Source organism: Nyctibius grandis, chromosome 32 (assembly GCF_013368605.1).
Source record: "Nyctibius grandis isolate bNycGra1 chromosome 32, bNycGra1.pri, whole genome shotgun sequence".
Lineage (NCBI taxonomy): Eukaryota > Metazoa > Chordata > Aves > Nyctibiiformes > Nyctibiidae > Nyctibius > Nyctibius grandis.
The window spans coordinates 3,274,756-3,299,426 of NC_090689.1; the positions used below are offsets into that span (position 1 = coordinate 3,274,756).

General features: G+C 42.7%; 2 protein-coding genes across 5 annotated transcripts in view; both read left to right on the top strand.

Moving 5' to 3' along the window:
• Positions 1-56: 56 nt before the first annotated feature.
• Positions 57-9,637, top strand: DBR1 (debranching RNA lariats 1). Its single transcript, XM_068421207.1, has 8 exons — positions 57-270; positions 360-484; positions 579-659; positions 2,354-2,439; positions 3,350-3,574; positions 4,430-4,510; positions 6,131-6,276; positions 6,809-9,637. Exons 1-8 carry the CDS (start codon positions 74-76, stop codon positions 7,485-7,487), a joined length of 1,620 nt encoding a protein of 539 aa, XP_068277308.1. The 5' UTR covers positions 57-73; the 3' UTR covers positions 7,488-9,637.
• A 1,818-nt stretch (positions 9,638-11,455) lies between these two features.
• Positions 11,456-24,671, top strand: part of ARMC8 (armadillo repeat containing 8) — a 67,742-nt gene continuing 54,526 nt past the window's right edge. For all 4 annotated transcript variants that reach the window (XM_068421103.1, XM_068421106.1, XM_068421104.1 and 1 more), the window contains exons 1-2: positions 11,456-11,600; positions 13,871-13,947. In XM_068421103.1, coding sequence (XP_068277204.1) covers positions 11,556-11,600; positions 13,871-13,947 — 122 coding nt within the window. In that variant the 5' untranslated portion in view covers positions 11,456-11,555. The remainder of the gene's footprint in view (positions 11,601-13,870; positions 13,948-24,671) is intronic.

Below are 24,671 nucleotides of genomic sequence, written 5' to 3' on the forward strand. Positions count from 1 at the left end.
CGGCGGGGGCGGGCGGTGACGCGGAAGGCGCGCGCGGCGCCTGCGCGGTGGAGGAGCGGCGGCGGCGGCGGCGATGAAGGTGGCGGTGGCCGGGTGCTGCCATGGCGCCCTGGACAAGATGTACGAGACGCTGGAGCTGCTGCAGCGGCGGCACAACGTGCGGCCTGACCTGCTGCTCTGCTGCGGCGACTTCCAGGCCGTCCGCAACGAGGCGGACCTGCGCTGCATGGCCGTGCCCGCCAAGTACCGCCACATGCAGACCTTCTACCGGTGAGCCTCGCCCGGCCCGGCCCGGCCTGGCCTGGCCTGTCCGGCCTGGCCCCGGCCCGCTCCGCTACAGCAGCTGTCGTTCTCCGCAGGTACTACTCCGGCGAGAAGAAGGCGCCGGTCCTCACGGTGTTCATCGGCGGGAACCACGAGGCGTCCAACCACCTGCAGGAGCTGCCCTACGGCGGGTGGGTGGCGCCCAACATCTACTACCTCGGTAGGTTCCCCCGGTCCCTCGGCGGCGTTTTCCCCTCCAGCCCCTTGCCCTGCGCCGGCCCCGCCGTGACGAGCCGCGCTCCCCTCTCCCGTAGGTTACGCGGGCGTGGTGCGGTTCCGCGGCGTGAGGATCGGTGGCATCTCGGGCATCTTCAAGTCTCACGACTACCGGAAAGGTACGGCGGGACAGAGCGGGCCCGGCTGGGTGGGCAGTGGGGAGGGGAGCACTGGGCCCGAGCCGTGCAGGAGGGTCTGGCTGTTCCTCCTCTGAACCGACTCTTATGCTGGAAACCTCTCTTGGCTCAACACACAGATTCTTCTGGAGGTAGTAGATGAGTCGGTAGCTGCCTGGTGATCACAACAGGAAACAATGCGCCTTTTGGATGTTGTTGTTGGAACAGTCTTGATTTTTCCTGGCCAGTGTCCTTTTAGCGTGCAATGCAAGACTGTTGAGTTTTCCTTGTGTGAAACAGTTTATAAGTGTGATATTGTACAAATGTACTGTCCTGAGCTGAGGCTTAGTGTCAGTACCTCTTGAGATCGGTTCCTCCTGGTTATATGTATGTGTATTCAAGAGTTCATCCTTGGAAGGGTCTCCATCAGTGGACAGAAATCTTGTCACAGGTGATACCTGGTGTCAGCAAATAGAAGACAGTTTAGTCTTTCTGGTTTCCTCAACACATGAAATAGTGGTCTCTTACTGTACAGTGATATTATCTGTAGTAACGTACTGCTTCAGAGCTTTGCAGATGGCTTTCAAGCTGCAAAGTACTGAACTAGTTTTCTAGAATACCTGATTCTGTCTAGTACCTATCAATGCTAATTAAATTTGTTGTTGTCAATCATACAGATTGTATGCCTGAATATTTCCTGTGGGAGATGAGACTTTTGACAATAATGCTAACTACTAAAAAAGTAATTTTTGTGTTCATTTTTAAGAGCATGTAAGAGCTCTGCTAGGCATTCTGGTTTCTTGTCCCAAGGCAAAGTTGCAGACTACGTCCCTTTTGACAGGGTGTATGTTTGCCCTTCCAGAGTCTGTGGTGCCTGTGGGCAGTTGCAGGCATGTTTAAGCTGCTGCCGAATCGGTTGAGCTGTGGTTTCATGGCTGGTGGCAGCATTCTTGAAGAAACACAAAAAAAATCACAGCCTCAGTGGCCTGAGCCAGGAGTGCTTTGTGATCTGTTAGTTTATACCTCTGAGTTGTTACGTCCTAACTTATGTTCTGATTGCTGACTACTCAGAGAGGCTTGCTCTGTGCTCTCACTATGTCGATGCCCAACTTTTGCTTGTTCCCGTCTACCTCATGTTCTTTGCCTGTGCCAGCGTGTTTGCATGTGTAGCCATGATATTAGTGGAGACATATGTTTCATGGCTGTGCAATGTAATTGTACATGGCTATGCAACATAACTGTGGAGGTCAGGGGTGTGGGAACTAATGAGGGGTGTTATCTCACCAGAGAGGTACAAAACCTCATTCAGGACTTAAGCACATAAATCTTTCTGCCGAAAGTTACTTGTTTCAGACAGGTCCTGGGTTTTAAGTATTGGAGTCAAACTCCTGGTTTTTGTTTCCACGACTGAGTTACTGTATTCTCTATATTTATGCAAGAAAGACACAAAATGAAAGAAATGCTCATTGCTGTAGACACATTGTTACAATGTATTTGCCTCACACATAAAAAGTTAGGAGCCTGTTGGTGTGAGCCTGGTGCAAAGGAAATACATTATCTCCTTTGATTATTGGCAGCCTTGTATTTGGGGTTGCTCTAGGGGGCTGTATGACCCCAAGAAGCTAGCTTGCAAACAGTGGTAGGAGGGAATTAGTGATTCAGGCAACTACTCTTTTTTTTTTTTTCCAATGTTTCAGGCCACTTTGAGTGCCCACCATACAACCAGCAAACAATTAGAAGCGCTTATCACGTGAGGAATATCGAAGTCTTCAAACTCAAGCAGGTTAGTGAAAAATCTGGGTTTTTTTGAGCAGTGGTAAATAGTTTTCATTAATTTAAAAGTAAGATGTTAAAGCCACTCTGAACAAGTATGCTATTGGGTAGCAAATCTTACCAACAACTCCCAGCTAATCTGGACAGGCCATTTTATGCTGGGTGTTATTCCACTGTTGCTCCTGCTGCATATCTCCTCCAACCCTTTGCATAGCAGTGCAGATTTGATCATGTATTTATAAGCATCTTGTGAATGATTATTCAGGTTGCAGTTGCACACTTAAGTGTTCAGTAGATACAGAAATGCTGAAGATAGGACAAAGGTTTGCTGTCATTGTGAAGAGTTTGATGCATTTCACTGTGATTTTCTAATTAGTTGGACTTGGGTTTCATCTAGAAGGGTGTTCTGATACAGCTGATGGAAATACGCTGAATATGGAACCAAGACATGCTTAAGACATTGATTGGACTTCTGAGGGGTGCTTCCTCTGAGGAGGAATATTGTGCTTAGTCATTATCCCTTTTAAACAAAGCTTTTAAAAATTTAATGAGGAAGAAGATGCCTTTGATTGCAGGTAGAGAACTTGCTCTATAGCTGTAGTTTTAAGAGTCATCTTCTGAGTGCCTGATGCTTACTGTGATGATATGATCTCTTTTATAAGGCAGTATATATAAACCACAGCTGACTGTCCCAAGAAAGTGTAGTACAAACCATGGAGACCAGAGTCCGTCGACAACTTCAAAGGCCACCTGAAAAATGGGGCTCAGTGGTATACTTTTGTGCTTTGAAAGTGAGGCTGTTGGCCACAGCTAACTCTGTGTTGATCTGAGGTAGAACATGTTGCATCTTGTGCTGTGTAATTTTGTAACTTCTTTACCATATGTGTTTTATTTATACTGTATGCATTTGGGCTTGACAGTTAAAGCGTCCAATTGATATATTTATGTCACATGACTGGCCAAGGAGCATATATCACTATGGAAACAAGAAACAGCTCCTTAAAATGAAATCCTTCTTCCGTCAAGAAGTGGAGAGCAACACATTAGGAAGCCCTGCTGCTTCAGAGCTTCTGCAGCATCTGAAACCCACCTACTGGTTCTCAGCACATCTTCATGTTAAATTTGCAGCTTTCATGCAACACCAGGTAAAGGCCAGGGGGGAAATGAAGAATATGTGTCCCAAGCACATTTTAGAACTCCAATGCAGGTAATCATGTCTGGAAAGGCAACTTATTTTTTTTGCTCAGTTGCTAGAATTCAGCTTAAGCTGCAAAACATTAAGTGGTGTTAAGACTACTAGCTTATGTAAGTTAGAGATGTTACAAATCAGTGGTGTAACTACCTAATCTTCTTCAGGGACAGCATGAAATAGCTAATATTGCTGCACTTGAAACTGCCTAATTTAAGTTTATAGAAAAGTACTCTCTTTCCCACTTTACTAGGGAAGGAGACAACTTCAAAACAAGGTGATAGAGACGTAACTGAAAAGAAGATAGTGGTTAACTGGGGATGGGAGAGTGCCTGTAGTAAGGCTTGGCAGACGAAGTTGTCTGGTGGCCTGGGTAAAGCCAAAAACCAGCCCCTGTAGGTTGAAACTTCTCTTGGTTTGAGTTATTCCTGAAAGTGGTGTGACGTGCTATCCCTATTTGCAAGTTATTTCGCTGTAAAAATGTAACTCTAGACCTTCTAGACTCAACAAGTCTGTTTCCAATTATGTCAAATTTTTCTCTTTGCTTCAAGGCTATGTGTGCTCAGCTGCCTTAGGGATGAAGTGTGGCTCTTGCTTTATCTTGCTATTATCTGCATCCAGCTTCCTGTTAGACTTCCAGTGAAGTCTGTCTTTGTCTTTCTATCCCTTTCTATAATCCCATGCTGATTTTCTATTTCGAAAAGTCTTTTTCTGTATAAATCATGCCTTTAAATCTCTCTATATAACTTGTTTAGAATGGTCAAATTTCATAGAAGTGCTGCTGACTGTGTTAACACCATTTGTTTCCTAGACAGACTCCAAAGAAGAGCTACCAAAAGCAACAAAGTTTCTGGCTCTGGATAAATGCCTGCCGCACAGAGACTTTCTGCAGGTGATGACTGTGTGCAGTGGGTTTTCCCTTTTTAAGTACTTCACTTGTCTGGACTGCTAAGTGCTGTGCTTAGATATAAGCTGAAGAATAGTTTTGATAAATGGAGGGATTGGAAAGAAACTAGGAATGGTGCATGTGTGGAATGGTTTTTGTATAATACTATCTTGAAATAATCAGACCTTGCGTCCTGTCACGCGGGCGCAATGTTTGCTTATTCCTACCGTTTCCTTCCACCGTAGAACAAGTACTTGACTTAATTGGAGGAGTAGCTCCACTTTAACCTGAATTGAATCTCCTCTTGTGTTTTTTTGTGTCAAATGTCAGACCTAAGAAGAAAGCCCATCTTGAGGCTGCTCTTTCACAGTTTAGTTTGGGTCAGCTCCTGCCTCTTTCTTCAGATCTGGATTCATGAATTCAGACAGGATTGAGTCCTAAGTTGAGTACTGTAATTTTCTTTCAGTATTGTGCATTCCAAGAGGAACTGGTGCAGCTTCCTAGGAGAATGGCTCTGCTTCTTTGTGTTGGGTGCATATCTTGTCTAGGAAGGGCAGTGACCAAGTAAGAGCTCTAGGCTCTGGGGATTTTCAGTATGAGTGCCAAACTGATTCGTCATGAGCGAAACAATGTTCATGTCTGTGGCCTGCGTGTGCTGCCTGGGGTGCCATCTGTAAAATCTCAAATGGATGAATCTAAAATCCTTTGCTATGAGAGGGAGCTGCTGACCTCATGTTCTTCAAATGCAGTCAAGTGTTTTAGTAGTCTTACTTTTAAAGTAGCTTTTATTTGTTGGCTTAAAGGGAAGATGGTTCATTATCTGTCCTTTGGCTGTGTGATAGGATCCATTTGCCCTAGTAGCTACCTTTGAAGATGCGAGAAAGTCCAAGGATGGGCTTTTGCTATGCAAAGTACATTGGGGTGCTAGTCCAAACTTAAAATCCTGTAGCAAAAGTGATCTGGAGTAGTACTACCTCCAGCAGCGTGGGGATCCACCTGTGTGTAGCTCTGGTTTAAAGTGTATCCGATCTTTTTTCCTAAAACTATCTTACAAGGTTGAATTACTTTATGGATTATTTAAAATCAGAGCCTGACTAGTGCAGTTTGGCTGAACAGAATGGTTGATTCGGGTTAATGTCACTGAAGACAAGGTGATTTGGATTTCAATTCATCAGCTGTTGAAAGAGTTTGAAAACATTTCATGTTAATTGCATTGCTGTGCTAAGAATGTGTGTTCATAGAGCAGAATGACTGTCGCTATCAATTCTTGATTGTATTTCTGCTTAGAAGGCAGCATGAACTTAAGGGTAGGCAAATTCTGGTTTCTAAGTTTCATAACTGTCCAGCAGCTGGCAGCAGGGAGGAGGGTGTGCTGCTGCTTAATTGCTGCAAGTCAAAATACAGACATGCCTTTTTTACTGTGATTGATTGTCCTTTCTTAGCCCCTTATTGCTATAAACTTCTATGTAGGGCTAACTTGAGAGGGCCTGTTTGAGACCCCTAGCTCAGTGTACTTGAAACTGAATTAAAACTCTATACCATGAAAGTTACACTTGAAACTTTAGTCAGTTTCTGGTGTCAAGAGAAATAACTCACCTCATCTGTTTTCTGTGTTATTTTCAACAGATAATAGACATAGAACATGATCCTAATGCAGGTGACTCACTGGAGTATGATGCTGAGTGGATTGCAGTCCTCAAGGCCACCAACAGTCTTGTTAATGTGACTCAGAGCGCATGGAATATGCCTGAAAATAATGGCCTCCATGCAAAGTAAGTTGTGTGTAAACTAGAGAGTGAAGTGGGATTTTGCTGGACTGGAAGTGAACTGATTGTTGTGTTTCTCTGTTCTGAAGCCTGTAATGTCTGTAGGACTTGCTAAATGCCTTGGAAAACAAACGGGGTGGTGTCAAGGCCTGTGCCCTGGAGCATACAACTTCTTTATGCTCTACATGGGCAGTTAGTTTTGTTTTGCAAACTTGGATACCACCATTTGAGGGGCAAAAAATACACAGTGGCCGATCCTCTTGCCAGTTACACCATGAAACTGAAAATCAGGCTGGATTATGGGGGTGGGCGGGTAAATGCTTATTGAGTGGGTTGGCATAATACACAAATCCTTGGTGGGTAGAGGGGGATCTCAGTATTGACCGAAGGTAATATGCTTTCCTGAATATTAGTTTGAGAAATTAGGTGGCTGTTGTGAGATGAATTCGTTATCCATCTTCAAAAGTTTCTCTTTGCAGTGGGAACAGGAAATACCTTTTGCTTAGTGCATGTGTTTAAACTTTATACACTTATTTAGGTGGGATTACAGTGTGACAGAAGAAGCCATCAAAGAGGTGTTAGAAGAGCTGAATCATAACCTCAAAATTCCTTGTAACTTCACATTGACAGCTGCTTGTTATGATCCCAGCAAGCCCCAGAAACAGGTGGAACCAGTTCATACCATCAATCCACAGACCACTGAGTTTTGTGCCCAGTTTGGCCTCACTGACATCAATGACAGGATCCAGAAAGCTAAAGAAGAGGGCTCAGTACGAGGCGAAGATGAAGACGAGGAGGAGGAAGAAGAGATGGACAGTACTGGGTCAGCAGAGGAACCCAGTGAATATAATACAGATAATTCTGGACTTTCATCCTTTAATCCTGATGAAATAATGCTGGATGACGAAGGTGGCGATGAAGACTTGAGTACGTGCTCTGTAGATCCTTCCCCTGATCATCCTCCTGACTTCTCTACAAGTTTTTCTGACATCCGGATCATGCCAGATTCCATGGCGGTATCATCTGATGATGCTATGGACTCCACTAACGAGGAACTGGAGAAATCTGGTGTCAGTAAGCAGGTGGAAGAGAAGAGCTTAAATGAGAGACCATTAAAGCGCATTGGTGGTAATGAAAATGGGAACAGTGGCATTAAAAAAATTAAGAGAAGGAATCAAGCTATCTATGCTGCAGAGGATGAAGATAAAACAGAATAATACTTCCTAGGATGTATCAATAAGTTCTCTCTGAACCTTTTTATGGGAAGGTGGTGAGAACTGTGATGAACTACTTGTGCTTTTAATGTTACTTGATCTTAATCGTGTTACTTTCTTAAGCTGAAGAGGCTGTTCGTACCTCTTGCAGGGAAGAATATTTATCCAGATTAAACATCTAAGTCAGAAGCAGACTTTTCCAACAAAGTACTTTGTCAAAGGATTTAAAGCTCATGTATAATCAGTTGATTTTGCTTCAGTTCTTGGTTATTAGTGTACACTACGTATCTTCAGCTGTACAGCTATACAAGATTCACCGGGCTTGTTTAACGAGCAAAGAACTCTTAAACTATAACTCAAGTCAAAGTGAGAGGATGTCTGACTTACAAGACTGAATGATTTGATTTTATTGCTTTTGTCTTGTTTTATACGGAACTTTTAATACAAAGTAGCATATGCAATAACTCTGTGAACTAAATTTGAAAATAGAATTCCCGTGATAACAAAACAGCAATAGAAAAGTGAAGATTTTTGTTTCTGGTGATACTCATGCCATAGAAAAACTTCATGGTCATAAAACAATGTGTATTGTCCAGTATTGGCTTTTAATTACAGTTTTGATAAGGAACCAAGTCTCTTCATTTGAAGCATGAGAGTTTTATGGGCATCATGGAAGAGTGCACTCTCTGTTCTTTAAGAAACAGCACACAAGTGAGTTTTTAAGTTAAAATGCAAGTAGTTAGGATGAACAGCTTCCTAAATGTCGCATCATCACTGTCTCAATTCTTACTAATTAAGGCTCTGTTGTATTTTTGTATAAGGTGGTTGATGTTTATAAGTTGCTTGAGACAATGATGCCTACCACTATCATTAGCCTAAGTTTTCACCTTCCGCTTTTCTTCAGTAGTGTGTGACTTGCCGAATTCTCACAACTGCATTTGGAATCTTCCAAAGTACCTTCATAAACTTCAGCTGAGGGAGAACAGGAGCTGCCAGAATACAGATCCTTGTGGAAGCTGGAAGTTTTCTTTTTACTGATGTAGCTTGCCCTGAATTATTAGCAAACCAATTATACTCCTTTGGCCTAAAAAGGCTGTGAGGATAACAAAACTTACTCAGGTCATGAAAATGACAGTGTTTTCAAGAACCTATAGCATATGTCACAAGACTCATTAGTCTTGCAGTCAAGTCTTGCTGAGCTTTCTGAGTCCAGATGGAGCAGGACTTCCTCATGACGGTGCTGCCCTTGAGAGCAGAGGTACCTCCTGTGTGCTTTTACTCCTCCAAGGCACAGGCACTGTGGAGAAGAAAGCATCCTGACAGGAAGGAGGGAAGTGGACAGGGAGCCATGAGTGAAATGAATTGGTGAGTGTGAGTTATGTAGCAGAGAAACACTTCAAGGGTCAAGATTGTAGTCTTTAAAATCACTTCCACATTCTGGGATTCATCTTAGTTGCTGTCCTGGCAGCAGTTCACTATGAAAACGAAATGCGCGTAAGTATTCAAGGGCTAGAAAATGGCAAAATTAATGCTCTCCACAGTTCTGATTAACAGCTTTATACTGGTGGGCTGATGCCATTAACATCCTCTTTTTTTCCAGAGGATGTTATCTTGTTTACTGAACTATTAGTTGGGCCCTCTTAATACTGCTCCTGTATCTCTCTATGCCTGCTTATCTGTCAGAACAGCCACCAGAGAGAAGTGTGGTAAGGTGATAAAAATTGGCATAACCCTCAGGTTATCTAAAGTAGCCGTGACTGATAGCTAGATTACTGAAGATAGTTCAGTATGTTTCAGGGTCCTCGGTCTGCAATGCTAAAACTTTAAGCATGCCTCGTGATCTGAAGACTATAATGGAAATAAAGTATTTTAAGTATAAATTGTGTTATGAAATTGAAAAGTCTCCCAAGATATCTGAGCGTGGTATTCAGCTATCGGATTCTCTGTGAGCTGGAGTGGAAGACATGTAATAGACTTTTTAGTATGATTTCATATGTTTTTAAAGCAAACTGTTGTGTTGTCCCATGTCCCCCTCTTTCTGATAAATGTATTTTGGCTTTCGAGAAAGCAGGAGCCTTTGACAAGATAGAATACTGATTTTTGAATCTTTAAAGTTTGTTTTTTTTTTAATAAACTACTTCAGCATCCATTGAGTAGAGTGCAGCTGGTAAATATAGTTAACGAATCTTTTTTGAGTACAATCGTGTCTGATCCATGTAGAGTTACTGTGCTCTTTCTCGCAGTTGTTCACACCCTCTTTGCAGTTTGAAGTGTCCTCCTCCACTGTGCTCTCGTCCACTGTGGATTTTCTCTGTCAGCAAGATCCTCTGCTGCACGTAGAATTCAATTGAAGCTCTGAACTTGAAGCTTCTCCAGTAAAGACCAAATCCTCCAAAAAGTAGGTAAAACAGTAGAGAAGGCTGACAAACTTCAATTGGTTTTTAAGACCCAGAGTCTTCAGTCCTCTTTAAAAAGCAGCTTTAGAGTCTTTTTGAAAACTTTTGGCTTTTAAAATCTTGGTGAGAAACATCTGGAAAATGTTTCTCTGTCAAACCCTCGTATCACAGATTTTTCAGTATGAGACTTGCACTTAGTCTAAAAATTTTTTTGCTCTTACCTATAGAGTGCTTGAGAAAAGTGTTCACCTGTTTCATTCCAGGCCAGGACACAGGTATTTTGTTCAAAGCATGATTAATCTACTCAGAGAAAAACCAAGAAAAGGGGTATAGCTTTTTTTTTCATAAGTGGAGTAGTTTTTTAAAATTAAAGCTATTAAAGTCAACTTGTGACAGCATCCCAAAGGATGTTTATTGTGTACCATTATCCTCTGCAATCTCTTTAACAGCTGGCAAACCTGTGTTTACCTCGCAATAGCAAAAGTTAAGACGGGTGAACCTGACCTGTGATGTTTTTACTATCCTCCCTCCCATTTAATTTTGTTTTCAGGAGCAATGAGTTGATAGAATTAGTATCCCCCTGCCTCAAAATAATACAAAATATCAGATTTCATAGAAGTCTATAGCAAATCTGAGTGAAGTCCTGGGGTTTTTGGGGTGTTTCCTGCAAAAAACAAACAAATCCATGAAAGCAACAAAAGCAGTGACCAAAAAAAAGGAGCACAAACCATCTGTTTTATGTGCAGCCAGGCAGAGGAGGGGAAGTGTCATGCCATGGCCGTGTCCTAGATCAAGATTGTGCCTGAGTAACTGGTTCTCAACAATGCTCTAGGTCTGCGTATACCTGGTGTGGATGAATCGCCAACCCACGCCCTGCTCACACCGTCTTCATCATGTTCCAGGAACTCCACAAAGCCAGGGGCAAGACCCAGGACGAGGATGTGTCAGAAGGACCCGCAAAACTCCGTGATTTCATGTAGCGCAGTCAGAACATCAGGTAGCCAAAGCTAAACCGGGTTGTTTCTAATATAAAAAGGTCAGGCTGTTGTTGGACAGCAGAGGGGCTGTGCTAGTGACCCTGTCCCGGACCCTGTGTGGATGGGGACTGAGGAAAAGAGCCGTGGGCTGTGCCTGTTGCGGTGCTGTGGGAGAAGCCGGGGGTGAGGTCAGCCTCCCTCAGCCTCACCCTCAGGGTGTCAGGCAGGGACAGTCCGTCCCCCAGCCCCGCGTTCGCCGCCTTCCTGGAGGGGGACGCTCTGCAGGGGGGTTGAGCGAGTCCCCCGAGCTGCCTCCGCCCCAGCTCCCCGAGGCCCGCAGGCGGGGCGCCGGCAGCGTTTCCCGACGGGCCCGCACCTGCCGGGGCCGCGCCCTGCCCCGCACCTGCGCACAGCGCGCGCCCCGCCGCACGCCGCTGCCGGGCCGGGGTGGGCGGTGGCGAAAGGCGCGTGCGCGCGGCGGCCGGGGCGGGGGCAGCGCATGCGCGGTGGCGGCGGCCTGGCGGAAGGTAGCGGCGTTTCGGCGTCGGCCGATTCGCTGGGCGCGAGGCCGCGGCGCCCCGCCCCCCCCGCCCCGCGGCGCCGCGCTCCGCCATGAGGCCGTGCCCGCCGGTGGCGGCGGCAGCAGCGGCGCGAGCGTGAGGGCGCCGCCGCCGGAGCTGCTGCTGCGTCCGCCCAAGATGGCGTGTGTGCTGGAGGCGCCGCTCCGCATGAGCGTCCTCTCGGTGAGTGCCGCTGCTGCCGCCGCCGCCGCCCCTTAGCGCGGCCGCCGGGGGGGGCGCCCGCCCGCCCGCCCGCCGCTGGGCTCGGCCTGACCTTGGCCTTCGCGGGGGCCGGGCCGTGGGCTGTGCGGGGGGCCCCTGGCACCTGCCGGGCCCCTTTGTGTAGTGTCCGGGGGGCTCGGCGGGCCGGCCCCGCAGCCGGGAGTGGGCCTGGCGGGCTGCGGTGGGCCGCGGGGGTGACACGGGCCTCGGTAGGGCGCTCGTTTCCTTGTGCTTCCCCCGTCGCAACTCCTTCTTCCCTGCGGGGGTTTTCTCCTCAAAGCGCCATTCCCCCCCTTTCTGAGGGGTCTGTTCCCGTGTCCGTTGGAGGTACTGGCGCTCCTGAACGTGTCTTTACCTGATGACAGGACTTGCACTTTTCATCTGCCCTCTTGTAAAGGTTTTTGGTCCCTCGAAACTCCTGTTCAGCCAAAAGAGGCTTCGTGGGCATTATTTTGAGCTGCAATAACCAAGCTGCTGTAGAGGAGAGTCGGGTCTCTCTCAGAAGCGTACCGGGCCGGTGAAGCACGCTCTCCCAGCCTTTGCTAGCGAGTGGGTGGTGTTTGGGTGGCGAAACGCTGATCTTCTCGTAACAGCTCTCCGGGATCTCCCGACACGGCCCTGTTGGCTTTTGCTGCAGGGGGGAGGCTGATGGGTTGCATCTGTGGGCAGGGCGCTGGTGTTGCGGAAGGGGGTCTGACAGCTACCAGTAGTTTTCTTTACTTGGGGAAAGCTGGGAGTAAGTAGAGCAGCTGGTGCTGGTTGCCCAGTCCTGCTGCTCATCAGTTGTTTACTGGGAGTAACAACGTGAAAGGCATAGTGTGGATACTGCTTGAAAGAGCTGAGGTTTGGGGCTTTTTCTTTTTTTCCCTTAGAATTTCTTACTAGGTAGGAGAACCATGAAACTGATGATATTGATAAAGTCTTTATTTTGGGGGATTACCTGAAAAACTTGTTTGCCTGGATATGAATGCCCTTCTCCTACATATTGCAAACCTGGTAGTTGATAGGGCGAAAGCCAGGCTATTTTAGAAGGCAGTGGGATCTCTGAAGCCCAGAAGACTTTTGCATATAAATACATAGATTGGGTAGATAAAAGTTTACTGCTGTTCTCAAAATTATTGTCTTTCATTACATGGTGGAAGTTCATCTGTAGAATTTATTTGGCGTAATTTAATAGTATTCCTGGAGACAAAGGAGTCTTGCTGCCTCCAGATGGTTCTTCTCTTGGGGTTGTGTGAGACCACAGGCAAGAAGCTGCTGGTGCTCCTGACATCTGGGTGGGGAAGCAGGAGCAGAGTCAGCGCAAGAGTAGATACTTGCAAAAGCAAGGAAGAGTTTTCAATTCCCTTATAGCTTCTTTTAAGGAAAACTCACAAGGAATAAAAGGAAAAAGCCTAATAAAAAGTTGAGCTCGCAAAAAGGGGGAAAAAAAAAAAAAAAGATGATGGAAGCGCACCCTGGCACGTGTTCATGAGAACCCGGAGGGAAAATTCCCTTCCCTTTTCCCACCCTTGTTTTTTGGAACACTTCTACCATCTCCAACTTTGGATTTTCTCAAAGGGAGTAATAAATCATTGGTGCATAAATGTTTAGCTCACAAGTATGGTCCTGTTGCTGAGAAGAGCGTTCGCTTTGTCTTATAAAATAGCTGTGGGAACGGTATGGAGAATGTGCTGCTGTCCCTGTTGGAGTTGTGTGGGACAGTGTATAGAAGGACAATCTCTGAAATGTGTAGATGCGTTATGATAAAGTAAGTTACAGAAAAATGCCTTGCTACGAGCTTCCTTATTTTTGAGAGCTTGTGTGTGGGTGTGCTTCTTGAGCAACATTAACTGCTCTTATGAACTTTTTCTTTCAGGAATTCGTGTTTTTTCTGTATAGTAATCAAACATAGTAAAATTGGAATTTAAGGCAATGCTGATAACTGAAGTAGACCCCTTTTGCGTGCCCTGTTCATAAACAGCACTCTGTTGACTTGCTTTGACTCGTAACACGTTGTCTGCATTAAGCACATCCTCTTCTTGAAATCACCCTTGAACACAGGGTTAATTCTTTGTGTGGATGTTGCCCAGCAGTAACAAACTGCACATTTAAATACCATTTTGTGGTTTTGCTGCTCTCTTGCCTGATAGGTTTTGTCGACTCACTGCTGCGTTAGCCATTGCTGTTTTTCTGCCATTACATGAATTGGTATAAGCTAATACAATTCTTTTTTTTTTCTCTCTCTGCAGGAGGTAACTGCTAGTAGCCGCCACTATGTTGATAGATTATTTGACCTCGATCCTCAGAAAGTCCTGCAAGGTGTCATGTAAGTCATCTGAAACACACTTGGGCTGCTGGCTGTGCATACGCTAGGCTTACTTGAATTCCACTAGAGTTGTATGTCAAGAGCAAGAAGCTCTACCTATCTTTTTTTGAGAAATCTTGTTGGAAAAGTTTAATGTAAACATGATAGTATGGGTTTAGCAGACTATCACTCTGTAGTGCATATGGTTCATAATGCAGCCTCACAATTGCCAGAAATGAGGTTAAACATTCTGTGAGCATTCAAAACTTTTTTGGATACATTTCTTTCTTTTGGCCACCTTTTGCTCCTCTCCCAGGCCTGTTGAGACTCTTCTCTCATTCCATTGCCAAGTCAGTGTACCTGCCTCTTACTTTTTCCCCTGCTGCTGTGCCTGAGTGTTGGCTTTTTTTTTTTTTGCATGACTTCTATCTCACTTGTGGGAACTGCGAGCTGAAAGAAAATGTTTCCATAGAAATTAATTTGGATGCAAATTATATTTCAGTACTTCTGTTGCATGCCAGTGATAAGGGGTAATGACTTAAAGAGTGAGTAGAAGACTTGCCCTGCTGAATAGGTAGTAAAACTGGTGCAAAGATGTGGTGGTTTTCTTGTTGTCCTTGGGCTATAAGCTTTCCATTATAACCACACAGCGATGTGGCAAACAAGTCCTTGCCCGGGACTGACTTTTGGTGGTGAAACCAGACCTTTTCAGCCTTACCAGTAACTTGCTGGCTGTGGCTACCTAGCAAAACACCAGAAGACGTTGAAGGACCGAGTGGATCAAAAAGCCAAGAATGTTGGTTGTGTGCTTAGGACAGTCTGAGGTGTTTTCCGGTAGCAGATGAAAAAACTTATTCCAGAAGGTGTCCCAGGGGCAACATATGAGAATTAGCGTCCATTTGAAATACATGAAAAACACAACATACATAAAACTGTCCTGGAAACTTTGTTGGTTGAAATACCCCCTTACCTGTATGAAAACTTATGGTACACCACTGTGACTATGTCCAGGTTCTTAACTCTTCCCTGTAGGAGAGTCTGGTTTTGCTTCCACCTCTTGGCCTTCTTAGTCCACCGGTCATAAGGGCTGGTGTGATGGTCCCAGGGACAAGGATGTGTCTTATCCTGTGTCTGAGTGCGTTGACTGAGCCCCTCTTTTCTCCTTGGCAGATGCTCTGAGCCCTGGGTGGTGCTCCCTCCCTGCTCTCCTTTCTTTTCAAAGGACTAGAACCCACAACCCTGGTAGTCCCTTCCCTGTCTCTTGAGGTGTCATTCATCTCTTTTGAAGTATAACACATTTCCCAGAAACAAAAGTTTTAGGCAGTATCTTTGTCTCGGCTAACATCTGAAATTCTTCATCTTGTCCATGGATGTCAGTGGATTCTATGCTGAGGTGGTTTTCCTGCATTTAAAGAGAAGAAAATACCAATTTATTTCACAGTAGCTTTCAAAGGGCATATTTGGATGGTAAACCATATTTGTGATGCTCTGGTTAAAATCCTAATTCTGAGAGTGTATTTTTCTTGACATTGAGCAAATCCTATGTGGTAGATTTGTTATTTTCCAAATATTGGTGGATGGGTGTGAAACAGTCCAATTTAGAAAGTGTTTGTATAAAAACAGACTTTAGGATAGTGTATATATAAAAAAAATTCTGTCAGTCCAAGATTCTCTTTGGGCAGAAAAATACTGCTTTGCCCTTCTTCCTTTGACTTCGGGGTATCTGAAGAGGTATTGAAGTTGGAATGAATATTTGGGGTGGAGTAGAAGAGGATTGAAGTTCTACCAGAAGTGTCTATCAGAAGCTTTACCAGACATTCTGCATACTTTGCTGAAAATCTTTGGTTCCTAAGAGATGCTGTTTTTTTTCCTGCATCCTGGCTGAAAATACTGATGACCTAGATTTTTATTTTGATTGATGGAACTGTACGAATATCAAGGATCAGAAAATAGGCTGTCTTAAGAGGCTTTGTTTCTGCAGATTGTCTTCACTTACAATAGTCCTCTTCTTCAAACGCTATTAAAGACACTTGAATGAATAACTTGGGTTTGGGGCTTTTTTTAAATTGCATCCTTGTAATTTTGATGAAAACCAACTTCTGAATAAGGTTTGATAAAGGTAAAATACAGCTAAATGCTTCTTGGACTTGAAAATCATGCCAATCCAGTTGTCATCTTGAGAAAAGCTTTTAATTACATATTCTGAAAGTATTTAAATGATCAGATCTCTTCTTTTCCTTTCTTTCCCATGAATTGTCAGAGAGGTTGTGTTCAGAATCTTCTTTGGTCCAGACAGTCAAGTCTTACATGGCTGGGAGTTTTTTCCTTTTCCTCCTCATGGGGAAAACTGAGAAACCATTTCCCTTTTGTCTGGTTCTGCTGTATGTGGTTCTGTTGATCTTATTTCAAAATGTCAAGTTTCCTGCAGAACTTTTATTCACATCGTTTCTATCATGTTCATCTGGGTATTGATAGTAGGTAGGATGAGGAGAATTGTGTGTACCTGCTAGTAAATCATGAATTCCAGTTCTGGTTTTGAGATGTTGAGATTATTAAAGGGATGACTTCTGCCTTTTAGGGTACTTGATAGTGAACTCTTTCAAGTGTGGAAGGCCCACATCTGTATGGCTGTGTATGTATTTACCTTTCTATTTACTGTTTTGATAAATGAGCAAGCTTAATATAGTAGTTTCCTTCTGTAAACATGAACTCTACATCGTGGCCGTGCTTATGCTTGAGGTCTTACAGGTTTGCTTTCTGTCTGCTTAGGTGCTCGTTTAAACCTTTCATCTTCTACATACTGTTCTACAGGTCAGATTTTCTGGAATACGCTTTAACTGCAGTCTGCAAGGTCAGCATTAATGTCAGGTGTGCAGCTATTGAATACATTTAGTGTTGACAGTGCATAGACTACCTCAGAAAGATATTGTAGGCTATTAAATACTGAATTCTCTCAGAAGTTCTCTTAAATGTTTTGCTGTTGTTGGCAGAGGAGCAGAACATAGGTAGCTCTGTAAATTTCTGCGTTGTTATAAGAGCTTCATTTGTCCCAGGATGGTTGCTGCAACATCATCCTGTGCTTTGCAGTGTGGCAGTATTTATTTATTTTTAAGCAATTCTGGGTGGTCATCCTTAGACTATCATTTGCTTTTTACCTGCTCTTAAGCTCAGGACCGCATTGTTCAGATGCAAGACTATACCTGGTTTTGTCCTCTTAATTTATTTGCTGGTCAGGGGCTTCTTTGAGAGACATTTTGTCATCCTTGCATTTAGCCTGATGTCTTCAAAGAGGCGATCTGTCATTTCATGGAGAGCTGTGTAATTCCATCTCAAGGGCTGGGTTTGAAAGGAGCATTCTTTCTGACAAATCTGCCTTACTCAAGGTCCCAACTGTTTCTCATCAGGCTGTTCCTCAGCAGTCAGAGGGTGTCATCTTTTAAGGCTTGTAAATAATCATCTGTGTGGTGCACTGTGAATTCCTGTGCTGCTGCTGTTTCTGTCCTTTATAGATGTACTTATCTATCCAGCTGGAGTTACTAGACAAGCGTTTTCCAAACTTGTGTGAGCATTTTATTTCTCAGGAAAATGAAAGAAACGTCCTATAGAAATGGCACTTGGTACTGAAGAACCAATTTCAAAGTGCATGTCTACAGTATATTCCTTTTTCCCAGGGAGTGTGTCTAGTGCTGTGGTGGGAACAGTGGTACAGATCTGTGCGGTATGTTTAGAGTTACATATGCTTCTACACAGTATGGTTTTGAGTGTTTGAGAACTAGTGTTGTTGATAAGAGTTGGCATATGGGTAAGAACTTGCAGACCACTTTGAATCGGACAGTTATGGTTTTAGGGTCCCTGCAGACTTTGACAGTGCTGCAGTGGTTAGTTGCTGTGCTCACTGAAAGTGACATTTTAGTACAACTGAGATGTGATGGGGCTTACCTTTGCGGTAGATTCTTGGATGCAAAGTTAGGTATGTGTTAAAAGCTGCTCTAATGGACAGTGGAGCATTTGTACTTGCATTTCACTAAACATGTTTTGTACTTCTTGCTGGTTTCTGCCTTCTTCAAACGGAAGATACCAGAAGGTAGTCACAAACCAGAAAAAAACCCCCTCGTATATTTTAAGTACTAACACGGCTTTCATGGAACCTGTCTTGTATCTCTTTTGTGGTTGGTTGCTTTGAAATTAATTGGTAACACCTTGAACAGCGTGTGTTTTTTACATCCAACTTTTTTCATTTATGTATTCTTGGATTTGAAAAAAAATGTTCCAGGCACATGTTTAAATGACCGTATAATAGTGTCTTGTATTTCTCAGCTATGGCAATTGGAATGGGAGCATCAGTGCAGTGTTCCACACGTGCCTGCAGGGAAAGCTGTGTGGAATATAAGAGGCAACTTCATGGAGTGGGAAGAGAAGAAATTCCCATCTCAGTTCTAATGGAGTAACAGGTACCCTCTTCAGACAGTTATGAAGAGGCTACTTCTGCCTCTTGCTCTTCATGTCCCATTAAACAAACCTTCTTTAAGACTAAATAACGAACAGCACTTGTTTTCACATTGTGCATCCCAAACATATGCAGTCACATTTTCAGTCTTTCAGTGGGAACTTCTGGACCTGAATTTTCTGCAGGAGCCATGTTTTTGTTGTTTGCATGTTCCCTTGCTTCGTTTTTCACCAGAATGGCCCTGTGGAAACAGAGCAGTCTTTAAAGGATTGTTCCTGTTATACTTTTTTGATTCTGTTATCCCCTAGACAGTACTCTCTATTAAATGCGTATTCTTCAGATGCAGTAGGGAACTTTGAGGTCTAATTGGCTAAGAACAAGTGATGCAATTTTTTGAACCGTTGTTTCTGTGCGGTGTCATTCACGTGTTGAGGGGAGAGACTCCTGAGTCTCTTCTGTTGATCCTTTGTGAACTGCAGGATGGGCTCTTGGTGGCTTGGAAATGGAAAGCTTGTTCTTTAGGTTGTAGAATCTGACAGAAATTTGAGCAGGTTTAGGTGATTCTGAGAGGGTGCTGGGAGCACTACTCCATTTGTTGATTTCTCCCTTTCAGGAGTTAAGCTGAGGAATCTAATAGCTAGACAAGCTTTTCAGAGCGATAGAAGATGAAACTGAAAGGCCTCAAACATCATTTGAGAATTAAGTAGTGCTCTGTGAAGAGTGGTTTTCAATAGAGTCGGGTGGAAGAATAGTGTAGATAGATAGATACAGAGGGAAGAGAGGGGTATACAATAGGAGGACAGTTTGTTCCAGACATAAAATAAGATTCTTGCTTTTGTGCTTGCGTTATAATGCAGCAAAAGGTAAAAATGCATAATACTATTTTTCGAAAGTCAGTTGTTATGTGTTGTAGCTCCTGGGCTAAACTTCATGAATTAGGTATACCTATCCCATTGGACTAGCCGTCTTCAGCCTAATAGGGTTGTTTAATATTTCAGGCCTTGCAGTTGTCACTATGAGCCTGTGAGAGAGGGTTGATCGTTAATTAATGTTTCAGTGCTGCCTTTCAGAAGGGCATGAAGCCAGTTTTCTCCAAAATCCCTCTCGTGATGCCAACCTCAGAGTAGTGATACTGTTGCTGTGATGATTTCGGACTGCAGATTTTGGGATGAGAGAGGAGAAACAACTTCTGTCAGAGTAGGTGATGTAGCTGGAGAAAATCAAGCAAGTTATCGGTCACAAAAGTCTTGAGGTTTGAGTTAGAAGTGGCAAACTTCAAGCTGGGCACAGTTGAATACTCTGAGGTCATTCAGAGTTCAATTTAACTTATTAATCTGTTAGACAAATGCAGAGGAGAGGTGGTTGCCTGTAAGGGAGGGTAAAATGTAGCAGGCAACTGAGGGAGAAATAGTCGTTATGCCCTTTGGGGGTGTGTGTGGGGTGTTATTAAGACTGAACTAGAGGTTGGGCCTGAGGGATGTGTGCCACAAATCAGCAATGCTGCCAGGTTTGTGATTCTTAATATTTGGAGTTTGGTTGATTGGAATCGACATTAAAAAAATTGAATTTACTTACTTTCCAGAATAAGCTCATTTTCAGTTTGCAATAAGGAACTATGTTCTTTTAGGCTAGCTCCCTGTAAAGGGTTGACATTTCTAGTAATGTTCAAAGGACAGAACTCTGTTTACCAATTAATTTGTCTACCAGGTGATTAAAGTGATTTCAGTATGTATGGTGTTTTGCTGGTGCTGGACTGATAATTTAAATGTGTTGAGATTTTTTTGGTTTTATTTTTTATTTAGGAATTGTAAAATAGCAGGAAGGCTAGCTGGTAAAATTACTTGCTCAAACATACTTCAAATGTGTGTTGTTTGCAATGTCCAGTAGCTCCCCCATATGTAGAATGAGTTTATTTGGCTATAGATAAATTATGGAGTTTCTGTCCTAGTGAGCACTTACCCCCATTTGAAAAAGGAAATTCAGGCATAACTAAAGCATATGGATGCCAGTACACCATCTTAGCTGACAGCTGTTTGGAGCTAAAAATCTGAGGCTATACTTTCATGTCAGAAACACTTCAGATTATAATAATCTAAGGGGTAGTAGGTGTGTCAAATTAACAGGTTTTGGTGATCCTTCAGTGATTTCTGGCCTAAGCAAAAGCGGACAGTGTGTCACACAATATTAGGAGCTCACGTCTGAGAACAGCTAAGCAGGTGCTGGAAGGCCCTTTTAAGGTATTTTCCTGTGCTGAATGAAATTTAAGAGTTCTCTGTGCAGTGACTTGTGGTGGACAACATTCTTTCGCTAATGAGTGGTGGGCTTAAAATGGGAGAATGGACAAAAATAACTTTAAATCAAGAGACCGTGAGTGAAAAATAGTGCTAGAAAAATGTAGTGTTACAGGATGGCTCTTTGCTTAATGAAATTTCGTTTAATTTTTACTTCACCTGTGGGATATACTGCTAAATGCTGAAGTCACTGCCTCATCCTGGGAGGGGAAGTATCCTTGGGGGGAGATAGAGACATTAAAAAGAAAAAAAAGTAATATAGTTACTTGTATTTGATGGTTTGGGTCATTCATCTGAAGCAACAGTGGTGAAGGCTGTTCTTTTCATGTGGTTTGGCTGTTTCGGGATCACTGTGAAAAAAAGATTTTGCTGATCAGACATTACAGAGCAGATCTCTCAGTTTGAGTGTTCTGCTGAACTGCAGCTGTTTTCCCCACACCTCTCTTTGGATAATTCTTTGCTGTTACAACCTAGTTTATTTAAATAGCAGAGATTGGTGCTGAAATTGAAATGCTGATAATGCAGAGCTCTGGCTGTGGTCTGGGTGGTTTTGGTTATTTTAATTTAAAAAGTTTATGTAATAAAAGCCAGCTAAACTCCCATTCTCCACTGACTTCAAGCATCTTAAATTTGAGCTACATCATTCTTAAGATTCAGCAGGCAATTTTTCTATTGATTAGTGATCTCGTGCAACTTGTAACACTGTTTCCAGACTCAGTGCAAAGGGTGAGATAATAAAACATGCTTGAGAGGGAGGTGGGAAAAGCAGCATCTCCCGTTTTGTCAGTCAACCTAGAGATTTGGAAGGAACTTGAGTTAAAACTGCAGCCGAAGACGTGGAAAGCTTAAGTTGTTAAGCTTGATATAGAAGGCTAGCGTGTGAATTGACTGATGTGAGCTCTTATATGGAAGTAAAGATTTGATATGAGAGGTTTCTTCAGCCTGACACACACACATAGCAAGATAAGTACTGGAAACTGGGATAGATTCAGGGTAGGAATAAGGTATAAATATTTCTAACTACAGGTATGGATCATTGAAACAGCTTACCTTTCTATTTGGTAGACTTTCCTTGGCAAGAAAACTTATGACAAGGTAAGTTGCCTATCGGAAGAGGATACTTCAGATAGGAGTTCAAGCGGTTTCTGTGGCATTGTGATATGGAGAAGTTGGATTAAATGATCCCTTTTAGCATTATGTATGTTAAATTCTACTGTTCTGCATTGCTGTAATTATAGCCATGTGCTGTTTATCTACAGCACTTTGATTTTATGCAGTGTCTGAGAGTACAGAATTATGATTGGGAACAACCATGCATTTAGAGTTTCCTTGTTTAAATGTTGGGTTTGTTTAGTTTGCACTGTGTGTAATTGTGTAACAGTTTCCAAGTGTTAAAAGGCAAACGAGTTGAGTAACAGTGTGTCTGTGTGCTACTTTGTTCTTTTCTGTAAAATCGTCTTTTTCTTTGCATCAACTGATATTTTTTGAATGGGATTAGAAATCTCGAAACTTCTCTTCCTAACCTGATGATTGACCTTAAAAATAAGCTGATTTATGATTTCTGTGGTTTGCTTGAGTTAGCAGGAGTTTTTAACATTTTATTCACTTGGTTAAGACTAGTAAATATGTTAGTACAAACATACTCCCTGCTGAAGGGGTAGAAAACAACTCACTTCTTGGGTAATTAACAGATATTCAAGCTGTAGTAGTGTCCATCTCAGAAATTAATTCTGTCCAAATAATGATGGACATACATTAACATGCAAAGTTTGTCATTAATTCCTATTGTTGATTGTTTTGCATCTGTCCATAAAAATGAGAGAGTGTGAGGAAGGGAGAAGGAAGAGGAGGCAAAAGCTATAGAAAGCATAATTATCAAAACTTTAGCTCCACAGTTAGCTTGTGACTCGAGTCCAGCCAGTCCAGGTACTGTTTGCTTATATGATACTGAAGCTTAGAAACTCTCCTGAAGTTGGGGCAGACAGTTTTTATTTGAGCTATGTCCTTGTATAAGCTACCAGTACCTCAGCTTTGTAGATACTTGCATTTTGAGTGTTTGAAAACCTTTTCAGAATGATGCTTTGCATCATTCTATTGTTCGTAATTTTGATCAGCCTCTGGCAGATAAATCTTCTGGTCTGACAACACATTGTTTTGGATACTTCCTCTGTGTCCATAATTGTCTTGGAATCTCTTGTAACTCTTTTAGTATGAAAGTGAAAGCATTGGCTTGAAGCGTCTAGGACAGCTTTTCCTTCTGTGATTGTTCATCTCATGTTTGATATCCTTTTCTGTCTAGGAACCTCTCAAATATGGCTACCTACTCTATTTTCAGAAGACATAAGATGAGAAAATATCACTCAGGCTGTTTATTTCCTCCTCTTCTGGGTAGTTCCTGTTGCTGCTTCCTCATCAAGTCACTCTAGCTTGTTTCAAGACATTTTGTGTTGCTTTGCTAGAAGGTGACATAGAAAAGCTCCAGGGCTTCCAATCAGAATTTTAAAATTTCTCACGTTTGTGCTTGATTTACTGTTTTAAAAATGTAGATAAAACCAGATTCTCACTGAGGAGTCCATGTATCCATGTCGCTTTCTCATGATCTCTCTTGCATGTATCAGGGTTTGCTAGGAATGCTTTAGAGGTCTGTTCTGTCTCGGCTGGGAAGTTAGCTCACACCAGGTCAGAGAACTGCACACTAACTACCAGACACTTGTGGTGTTTTTGTGGGAGGAGTCCCAAACTGAGGATCAACTTCATGAAGATGTTGAACTTCATTTCTGCTTAGGACAAAGTTCAGCACCTCAAGTTGCTTCTGCAATAATAATTTACATTGACAGACTAGAATGCTAATTTTCTCAGGACTTAGACATTTCATAATACTATTTTTCATTGGCTAGGAATCATTAAAACATAAAGGCCATATTTTACTTGCAAATTGTGAGATTTAATATAGTTTCTTGCTTATCTGAAATGAGCTATATCTGGTGCCTTTAAACAATTACACATTAAGCATCAGAATAAAAGCATATTAACTTCATACACTATTAGCAGATTAGTTCCTCTTATAACTCTTCTCAAGCTGCATTTGGATGGAATTTGATATTTTTTTCGTGAGTTTAGTGTACTCCTAAAGTGTTTTATTTTAAACAATTGTACTGTGCTAATACACTTAATGAAACTAGCGTGCATTGCATTTTATTTATAGCTAATTATTTGAACTGATTGCTTATGAGTTGCTATGTTCCAAAAGATTTTTAAAGCTAATAAACATCACCTGATAATTTCCTCCCCTTTTCTAGAGGTTGAAGGAAGAAAATAGGTCTTTCTGCTTTTCCAGTCTCTAGTTAGTTTCCTAACTTAAAACTAAGTGCTCACAGGATTGAACTGATGAAACTGTATTCTTATTTCTTTAAGAAGCAGTAAGAGATGGAAAAAGCTGGCTTAGCACTTCAGGAAGCAATATTTCCAAGCACTTAGCTAGGATCTCTTTGCTGTATTTTATTGTTGGCAGCCTATATTATCCTGCTTGAAAGTGTTTCCACATAAATTACTTTATTGCATTATGGTAAATGTAGGCATACATTTTAGCTATTAGATTTTAAATCTATGCATTGAAATTATTGTAATTCAGGTTATTTTGTTAAATGACTGAATTTTGTTTGAATCTAAGCTATAAGGTTTAATACACAGAATATTAAAAAAAAAAACCCAACAAACAAAACACCTCAAAAAACCAGCCAACCTCAAATGCACCTTAAGACCTCTGTCATGTGAAAGCTTCATGGTTTATCTTTTGGCTCTGTGGAAAGCTACCTGTATGAGGCTGTGAAACTGAGTGGTGCTGGAGTGTACTAGGTACATGTGTAAGATCTGTGCTTTTCTTTGAAGCTGCTCACGCTGTGCTGTTGCCTGGCAGTAGGGTTGATAACCTACCTGAGAGCTTGGAGCCTGTGTATGTCCCTCTTCTGCATCATGGCCTTCTCACAGATTAGGTCTAGAATCGCCAT